This window comes from Papaver somniferum, chromosome 7 (assembly GCF_003573695.1).
Source record: "Papaver somniferum cultivar HN1 chromosome 7, ASM357369v1, whole genome shotgun sequence".
NCBI lineage: Eukaryota > Viridiplantae > Streptophyta > Magnoliopsida > Ranunculales > Papaveraceae > Papaver > Papaver somniferum.
The window spans coordinates 235,912,179-235,922,413 of NC_039364.1; the positions used below are offsets into that span (position 1 = coordinate 235,912,179).

Genomic DNA, 10,235 nt, shown 5'->3' on the forward strand with positions numbered 1-10,235 from the left:
TTTCTTATAACTATGATTTCGATTTCGGTAATGGTTTTATTTTTAATCAATTGTTGAATAGAACCCTCTGGTGGTTGATTTCTGGGTGTGGGTTGTGATTTTGGTTCAGATTTATGTTATTGTTGAAGATTTTAAAATCTAACTCCCTCAAGACTCTCTATAACTATAAAATGGATTCAGAGTTTAGAGATAACTCTCATAGTCTCATATCAATCCCCCCTCTTTTCAATTTAGTTAAAAGAGTCACTTTTCCTTCTTGATTTTACTGATCTGTGCTCTTTTTGTTTGTCTACTACCAGGTTTCCAACGGAGCTGGAAAGGGCTTTGATGTGACGAATTTCTGGTAATTGCGCTCCAATCCTTAACTTATGCCTATTTTTCTCACTAATTTGACTTGCATAGGTTGCTAAAAATTTTAATTTGATACTATAGATTCATATTATCTGTTTGTTGGTTTGACTTTAATCTAAGATCTCTTCTTGTTTCGCAGAAATTTTGTTTCTCTAATCCATAGTTGTTCTGCACCTCCTTTTACGGACTCTCATAGATTGTCTTCTGTTTACTCTTTATGTTCATATGATGGATTTCCAAGACTTCACAATTATTGACAAGAGCTGGATAGGACTTCCAAGAGACCACGATGCATTCAAAGCAGGAGTTCGAAATTTCATAGACTATGCGAGCTGGGATTTAGAACCCGACCAGAAAATATTTTGTCCTTGTAAGGATTGCAATAACAATAAGAGAGAGCTTGTGTCTGTAGTGCACGGACATATTCTGTGGAATGGCTTTATGCCGGGATATGTCGATTGGGTATACCATGGAGAAGGGGAAGACCAGGTGAGGGAAACAACCAATACTGGAAATGTGGTGCAGGACGACGATGAAGAAATGTCTGATTTGCTGCAAGAAATGAACTATGACGCCTCCAATTTTTACAAGTTGCTGAACGATGCGCAGGTGTCACTATATCCTGGCTGTGAAAAGTTTTCAAGATTATCCTTCATTGTGCACTTGCTTCATGTCAAGTCCCTCGGTGGATTGAACATCAAGGGGTTTGATGCGTTGTTGAGTCTCTTGACCAAAGCCTTTCCGGATGCCAAACTACCAAAGAATTTTTATGATGCTAGAACAACAATCAAGGGCTTGGGGCTTGGCTACATTTTGATCGATGCTTGCGAGAATGATTGTGTTTTGTTCTGGAAAGAGAATGCAGATAAAACTTCTTGCCCGGTATGTCATGCTTCAAGATGGAAAACTACTGAATTGAATGTGGATAACGAATCAATCAGAAGAACACCAAGAGGTAAAAACATTCCAGTAAAGCAATTGCGGTACTTCCCATTAAAGCCAAGACTTCAGAGGTTATTTATGTCTTCAAAGACCGCTTCTTATATGCGATATCATGCCAAAAGACGTCCCAAAGATGGAGTTTTGAGGCATCCAGTTGATGCAGAGACATGGAAGACCTTTGATAAGAAGCACCCAGAGTTTGCAGCTGATCCTCGCAATGTAAGACTTGCATTAGCAACTGATGGGATGAATCCGTTTGGGAATATGTTGCATCCACATAGTACATGGCCAGTTGTTCTCATCAGTTATAACTTACCACCGTGGTTGTGTATGAAAGAGGAAAATTTTATCTTGTCTATGATAATTCCTGGACCCAAATCCCCAGGAAACGACATCGATGTGTATTTGCAACCACTCATAGAGGAATTGAAGGAATTGTGGGATGAAGGTGTTGAAACTTACGATATTTCAAAGAAAGAGAATTTTAAATGTCGTGCAGCATTACTTGGCACCATCAGTGATTTCCCTGCACTAGCTATGCTTTCCGGGTGGAGCACCAAAGGGGAATTTGCTTGTCCGTGCTGTGGGCCTGACCGATGTTCAGAACGACTGAGCAATGGGGGCAAGTATTGTTACATGCATCATCGTCGATACTTGCCTGCTGGTCATCATTGGCGCCACCAGAAGTCAGCCTTTGATGGAGAGAAAGAACTTCGAGAACCACCACATCTGATGAATGGGGATGAAATTGCTCAACAGCTGGCTCATTTTCGACAAGTTCAGTTTGGTAAGAACGCCAAACAGACTGGTCTGACAGAAATAACACCAGTTACTTTTGAACACAACTGGAAAAAAAAGAGCATATTTCATGAGTTGCCGTACTTAAGCTCAATTATATGTTTTCATAATGTCGATGTGATGCACGTTGAGAAGAATATTTGTGAAACTGTATTGGGCACAGTGATGAATGTAGAAGGGAAAACGAAAGACAATCTTAAGGCCCGGTTGGATCTGATGGACTGGGGATTACGGCCGGAGTTACATTTGAGACAAGAGGGAGATAAAATAGTGGTGCCAACAGCTTCTTTTGTCATGTCGCCCAAAGAGAAGGAATCTTTTTGTAGAACTTTGAAGGATATTAAGGTTCCCGATGGATACTCATCAAATATTTCTCGGTGTGTGAACGTTAAGGATCGAAAGATTATGGGTCTGAAAAGTCATGACTATCATGTATTAATGGAATATTTATTTCCTATTGCCTTACGTGGACACTTGGATGGGGATATATTGGAAGCACTGAGTGAGTTATGTATGTTTTTTAAAGTGTTGTGTACACGGGTTCTCAAGATAGAGGATCTGGATAAACTACAAGATAGTATCGCAATTACTTTGTGCAAGTTGGAAAGAATATTCCCCCCATCTTTTTTTGTTGTGATGATGCATTTGCCCATTCATCTAACACAACAAGCAAAGGATGCAGGTCCAGTTCAGTATCGGTGGATGTATCCGATCGAGAGGTAAGGGTATTCATTTATTTTATGTGCAACATTTGTCTAATTACATTGACGACTTGGGTGAATATTTCTTTTTGTAATTTTTTTTATACAATCACTATTTTTGCATCCTTTGAAGTCTTACTGTAATTACTTTAGGTATCTGCGTAAGTTGAAGTCTTATGTGCGGAATAAAGCTTGCCCCGAAGGATCGATGGCTGAAGCATACCTTATAGATGAATGTATCACTTTTTGTACGCGTTACTTGAATAGTGTTGTTACAAAATTTAATAAACTTGAAAGGAATGAGGATGATGAGGCGCCACAACCTGATGATCGATTAATAGTTTTCAAACAATCCGGTAGGCCCGTTGGAGCTGAAACTTGGGGACAGCTTACGGAGTCAGAGATGAAACAAATCCAACTTTATGCTTTGCTGAATACCAAAGAAGTGCAGCCATATGAGGAGTGCGCGTGCTATTTATTGTGTTTTTATAGCCATTAACTTGTTCAAGATCTAGTAATATTTTAGCAGTGTTGTGGTTAACTATGTTAAGCGCTGCACCTGCAGGGAACACAAAAGTGAGCTGCAAAGCCGTGGCTTAAGAGACGCCGACGTTAATAGAAGACACATCAAAGAGTTTCCTGATTGGTTTGCAACTAAAGTAAGTACCGATATATCATTGTAACACAATTTCTTTTGCGATTTTAATGACTTTCACTTCGTTTTTTTCGTCATTGATAAACATCTCTATGCATGTATGAATAGATATACCAATTGCATAAAAAAGGTCAGGTGAGTGATGAACTATATTCGTTGAGTCAAGGTCCTGCTAAAGAATGTTTGAGTTACAATGGCTACATTATCAATGGGTTTAGATTTCATACAAGAGAGTGGGAGAGTCGACGAAAGTCACAGAATAGTGGACTGTGTGTCCCTCGGGAAGACGAAGGTGTAGCTGAAGATGAAAATGATTTTTATGGAGTTGTGAATAATATTATCGAGGCACGGTATGTGGGTCAACTCCGAGTTCTTCTTTTCAAATGCGATTGGAGACCGATTGCAGGAACAGATGAGTTTGGATTTACTAGTGTCCATATGAATAGAAGATATTATGTGAATGAACCGTTTATTTTAGCATCTCAAGCACAACAGGTTTTCTATATCAATGATGTATATAATAAACAAAATGAAGTGGTTATAAAAACGCAACCTCGTCGGTCTTTCAATATTCCAGAAATAGATTCGGATGGGGAGACTGAAACAGAAAGCTCGACTTCTAGTGAGGCATATCAAGAATGGCATTCAAGCTATTCGATAAAAGATCTTAGAGGAGAGCCACATCAGGATCGCAGTGACAGTTTTGTTTGGGATAGGAACGACGTTCCCCCAGAAACTATCAGTCGTGCTGCAGCAGCAGTAGCTTGTCGAAGCCAAGAAGATGAAGAGGAAAATGACACGGATGCCGTTTACACCTCTGATGATGAGGATGAGTATGAATTTGATGATAATAACAACCGCGATGATATGGAATTTTAATAGTGGTGAGTATCATTTCATCTTATTGATCTAATAAAAGTTTTCCCCTTTGTGATGCTTGGATTATTTTGAATTTAAGTTTAATCTATGATGAGTTAGTTACTGAGTTATCTATATGTTGTAGGACTTGTCCAGTTATCGACTGCAAATGCCTTGCAAAATGGACGGGTTTCTATGTTTCTCTTATTGGGTGGGGGGTGTTGCGAGGCTATCACCTGTTAGAAGTAGAATTTTTTTCCCTGCGAAAGTTGAGTTATGAAACTACTTTGACATAGGGTACTTGGCAATTTGGGAAGACATGACAGTTCATATTTTTAATCTTGTAAACTTCTCTTTCACGATTCCCACTTTTAATCTTTTGTAAACTTTAAGAGTGTTTCAAGACATTCATTTTCTTGAACCATTTCCATGAATGATAATCTAACCGGAGTCTTGTAAGGATCTAATTAAGTTACACATTTCACTGTGAGAACTTTTGTCATGCCTAACAGTGACTGCCATCTTAACAGTTAAGGAAGATTAGTTGTTCAAATTCCTTGACTTAAAATCACAATTTAATGTTTTCAAAAAGACTGATTAAGAATGAGTGAGATAGTAAATCAAGAACAAGTATTTATAATTTATCAAATTCTTATTTAATTAATGAAGGCTCAATGAAATTTCAGAGGATACTCTTACCCTTACCCTTCCCCTTGTATTTTATTTAATCTAACTTTGGTTCCAACAAGTAATACTGTAGGTGATTTCTTGTCATCCGAATTAAAATATTCAAAACAAGAGCAGAAAACATCCAGCTATTTTTTTTTTCAAGCAAGCTATTTACAAAAAAATGAGAAACATAACTGCAAAGAGCCTCAAACTTTTAATTTAAATGTTAACAGGTGTTTTAACATTAACAATTAACATAATCTAGTTGGTGTATTTGGGTGCTCAAACCTTTGGCAATCACAGTTGCTGGTTTAGTTTCCGAAGTCTTAAGCAACTATGCAATAGGTTAATTGTGCAAGCTTAGTTTCCGAAGAGTTTGGAAACTAGTGCATTATATGTAGTTGGCATATCTTTGTTACTGAAGAGTTTGGAAACTAATGAAACCTATAGTTGCGATTGACGTGTTGTCAAACTATATAGGAACTAAGAGTTGCCTTAGCCTAGTTCCCAAAGCATCAGGCTACTAGTATATTTCATGTAGTTGGCATATACTTGTTGCTAAAGAATTCAGAAACTAATAAAAACGGTAGTTGTGTGCAGATTGTTGCGGAAGTATATAGGAACTACTAGTTTCCTTTGACTTTTTTCGATATCATTTGGCAACTAATAGTTGCGAGATTTTAGTGGCATTTGCTAGGATTTTTTGTAGTGATATTATCTCTACAAAATTATCTTCCATGTTAGGAGCATGTAAAGAACATCGTGATACACGTGGTCTGGTCTATAAAAGAATAGACACTCCAAACACTGGGAAGATCAATTTTGTCTGTGCTAAGAACAACTTGCTATGTGAAGAAACACCTGTCACAACTGATGGTCCAGTAAACAAAGATTGTCATTCTTCGAAGACAGGGCATAGGAGAGACGTTAAAAATATTTCCTTCAACTGCTACTACTGTGGAAACAAGGGTCATGTTGAACGGAAATGTCGATTTCGGATAATGAATGAAAAACTTCATAACATTCTCATATGGATGTCAAAGAAAGTAATCAATCCTATTCCTCCATGGGACAATAACATCACAGTCTCAAATTCCAAGTATTACTGTGATAAGTCCCGCCCTAGTTATACATATGATACTAACTCCTTCTATAATCATAGAAGAAAAAAATGTCGTATGGACAACTAAGACGTTTGATGCTCAAGTGAAGAGAAAAAGACGTCAAAGGAAGAAGGATCCCTCAAGTAAGGATGGAATATCACCGGCTGGCAAGGATCACATATCAACAATCATGCTTCAGATTTAAGAACCAGTATAAATAATATTAAGCGGAAAATCAAAAATTTGAGGAAGAAAGCATTTTCAGGTATGCCTTATTCTCCGTGTAATTATTCTTCTGAAATTAATTCCCTTTGTAACTCAGAGAAGGAAAACGATGATGAGTTACACACTCTATCTACAACTTAATCAGTCTCGTTGTGCATTCTCGTTTCCTTCTTATGAGGATGCACACAAAATTCAAGAGGCAACTCGTCTTGAATGGTTGTTGTATTTTTTTCCGTTTGGTACTTTAGGTTGATGTTTTCTAAGAAGAATTCTACTCTATCTTTCCTTTCTTAATGAAGCACAATTGATCCTTAAAAACTCTTGAGAAAATCATGCTTTGTTAAAATTTTCAGTTTTCCTCCTTTTAATATTAAAAGTACCTTGACATAGCCTTTTATAAGGCTTCTGTGCTTAGACGGTTTTTGAACCTGGTTCATAACTGTGAGCGTTTGCATACCTGACCCATTACCGACCTTTACTGGTATAACCCTAGGGTTTCACTATATGTATCTAATATATATATATATATATATCCTGAAGATTTTCTTGATATATACTAGTTCGGTAACGAAAGATAATCTCATGTGAGACAATGGTGCAAACTATGGAAGGATGCAAGAAGGAAGTTGAGAATGAAAACAACATTGCTGAGTTTTATGAGAACCCTGTTCTTATAAATTGTTATCATACAATTGATCATGTAGACAAGCAACCAGTTCAATTATCACAGAAACTGGTTGGAAATCTTCTTCAAGATTTTGAAGTTCTACGTAAACAGTTCGTGATTGCCAGAAAGAATCTCGAGTTCGGGAGGGTCAAGCTGAAGGAAACTAATGAAGAACTGGCATCAAATGGGGGAGAGTTCTTTTGAACATGCGCTTAATTTCCATATCTTTGTGGGGAGTGCGGTTGTGGAATTATTTAGGGGTTATCTTGTATATTTATAAACTCCTTGATGAATGCATTTAGCTTCGGCTTTATGATTGCATCTAAATAAGTTGATATGTACTTTTCTTTGGTCTTGAAGCGTCTTTGTGGAAATTTCATTAGGATCCCGTTTTCGTACCTTTGCCAATTTTATTGACAAAAAGGGATAGAATTAATATCTAGTTCACACTGCAAATACATATGATTTACGTGTTTTACGGGTCATTATGTAAGGGGGAGTGGTTTTCATGTTGAGACAAAAGTACTTACTAAGGGGGAGTGATACATATCACCACAATATTGTTTTCAAAGTTGTGATATAAGAACTTTGATGTTGTGTAATAATACTATGACACTGTATAACAATGATCGAGAGCTTTTGTTTTCTCATTGTTATGGCTACGGAACTTCAACAACTATGATGCTGAATTGAACATCTATGGAATCGTGGGAGTACTTGGAAAAGACGAAGTTTTAGAGTAATGTTGAAGCACCAAGGAGATCAAGCATGTGGACGACAAACTACAAAGTTTTATCTATTTTGTAATCCATATGTATTGATAGTTTTGTCACTAAAATTGACAAACGGGGAGATCGTTAGAGCATTGCTCGGTCGAACTCGCATGTGTTGCTATCTCAAGCATGTTTGTCAATGTTAGTGATCAAAACTCTATGTCTTAATTTCTAGTTTACTTATAAGTCTCGTTCTAGGATATTTAGGTATAGTTGAGCTCTAGAATCCATGGCGATTATCTTACGAAGACGAAGAACTACTCAAGGAACCAGTGGAACTTCATCCGACCAAAAGGTATGTGGAGACTTGAACTCATCTGTCACTTAAAAGTCTATCTACACTATCTCCTACTCTTGAGACAAAAGTCGTATAAGTATGATAATTTTCATACATACACATTTGCTATTTCGAGCCGAGTTTACTCGCCTATCTTTTTCTCGAAATATGTGTTGGTATGCTTTTGCTTTAACCATTTTCATCTTTACCCGTGACGAAAGTCATGATGACGTTTTTAATCTTGAAAATAGCTTTGATGACGATAGTCGATTCTTTTTGTCTAACGACTATTATAACATTATAGAAGAATGTTTCAATGATTGAAATGTGGAGTTGAGATTACGTAACCAACTATAGATATAAGAATATATTGTGTGTTCGCACATTAGTGTATAAATCCATATGCCAGAAACCAAGTGCGCGCATATGTGTGCATGCGGTATCGATGAAGGAGATAGGTTAGGTACGCGTACCCGTACGCATACTAGCAGAAGTTTTCATACCGAAATTTTTTGCTGTAATTTGTGAAGTTTGCAAACTGAAAACCAGTCACCTTAGGTATGCGTACCCGTACGCGTACCCACAGAATTTTTCAAACCGAAATTCTTTGTTGAGTTTCCAAACTCAAGTCCGGTAGCTATGGTACAGTACCCGTACGTGTACCTAAGCTGGTTATATTTCTCAAATCGGTAGTTTCATGAAGTTAAACAATTAATCAATAAGGAATGCAATCTTTGCAAACCGTGGCTATATTTTTCATGAATTAATTCAAGTGAATCAAACCGATTTTCTTTCAATTGTGTCTATATATAAAGATCTAAGCAATTGAACTAGTTCTTATGAGTTATTTGAACTAGTTATGAGAAAGATGAATACAGTTAATATGAAAGTGCTCATATGGCTAACCATTGGTTAACTATTTGTGAACCAACCCAATGTACACGTTTAGGTACGGTTACTCAAACCTAAATGAATACATTTCATTTGTGTATTAGACAAGCTAAGTTTCGGTCTAATGGTTGAAAGATATTAGCTTGGATAAGTCAGGTTTTTCATCTAATGGTGAATATAGAATGCTTTGTTACCAAGGTAACTTAGATTGAAAACCCTGATTTGAAAACTATATAAGGGAGACGTCTAGCAACTGGAAAAACTAATCCCCATACCTGATGTGTGATACTAGTTGGTTTTGCTAGAGTCGATTCTCCTTTAACCGTAGGTTTCTTCTCGAGACCCTGTCGGTTAACGACTTAAAGACTTCATTGGGATTGTGAAGCCAGACGAAACTACTTCTCTTGTAGTTTAGCGATCTGATCTTTCCATTTTCTATCGTACGAGTTCAATTGAATAATTGACTCGAGATTATATCTCCGATAGGGAAAGATAAAAAGAAATCACAAACATCTTCGTCTGATCGTTTGTGATTCAGCAATATCGTTTGTGAGGTGATTGATAATACTAGGTTGTTCTTCGGGAATATAAGTCTGGTTTATCAATTGGTACTTGTTCACCTTGATTTTTATCAAAAGACGGAACAAAATTGTAGGTTTATCTGTGGGAGACAGATTTATCAATTATCGTAGACTTTTCTGTGTGATACAGATTTGTTTATTAAAGTCTTCGACTTTGGGTCGTAGCAACTCTTGGTTGTTGGTGAGATCAGCTAACGAAATCAAGTGCGTAGTATCCTGCTGGGATCATAGACGTAAGAAGCGCAACTGTACCTTGAATCAGTGTGATATTGATTAGGGTTCAAGTACAGTCCAGACCGAAGTTAATTTGTAGTAGGCTAGTGTCTGTAGCGGCATAATACAATGTGGTGTTCAATCTGGACTAGGTCCCGGGGTTTTTCTGCATTTGCGGTGTCCTCGTTAACAAAATTTCTAGTATTTGTGTTATTTCTATTCCGCATTATATTTTATTATATAATTGAAATATCATATGTTGTGCGTTGTACCGATCAATTGTGAAATCCAACCTTTGGTTGTTGATTGGAAACTGATTGATCCTTGGATATTGGTCTTTGGTACCATCCAAGTTTATGATCCTTGTATTTGATAAAGACTCGCAACTTCTTATTTGCTTGAGTAAAGATCAAATCAAGTGAGAGAGATATTAACTCCTCGATATACTTTTCTCTAGATTGAGTCTGACTGTCTAGTTTATTCTCTAGAAAGTATATTGGAGTTAGTCCATACAGATTGCTAATCGAAATA

At 37.0% G+C, this 10,235-nt stretch overlaps 1 protein-coding gene across 1 annotated transcript; it reads left to right on the top strand.

Annotated features, from left to right (window-relative positions):
- Positions 1-579: 579 nt before the first annotated feature.
- On the top strand, positions 580-4,326 carry LOC113296163. The gene is made up of 4 exons (XM_026544496.1): positions 580-2,810; positions 2,946-3,254; positions 3,358-3,451; positions 3,556-4,326. Exons 1-4 carry the CDS (start codon positions 580-582, stop codon positions 4,324-4,326), a joined length of 3,405 nt encoding a protein of 1,134 aa, XP_026400281.1.
- Positions 4,327-10,235: the final 5,909 nt, after the last annotated feature.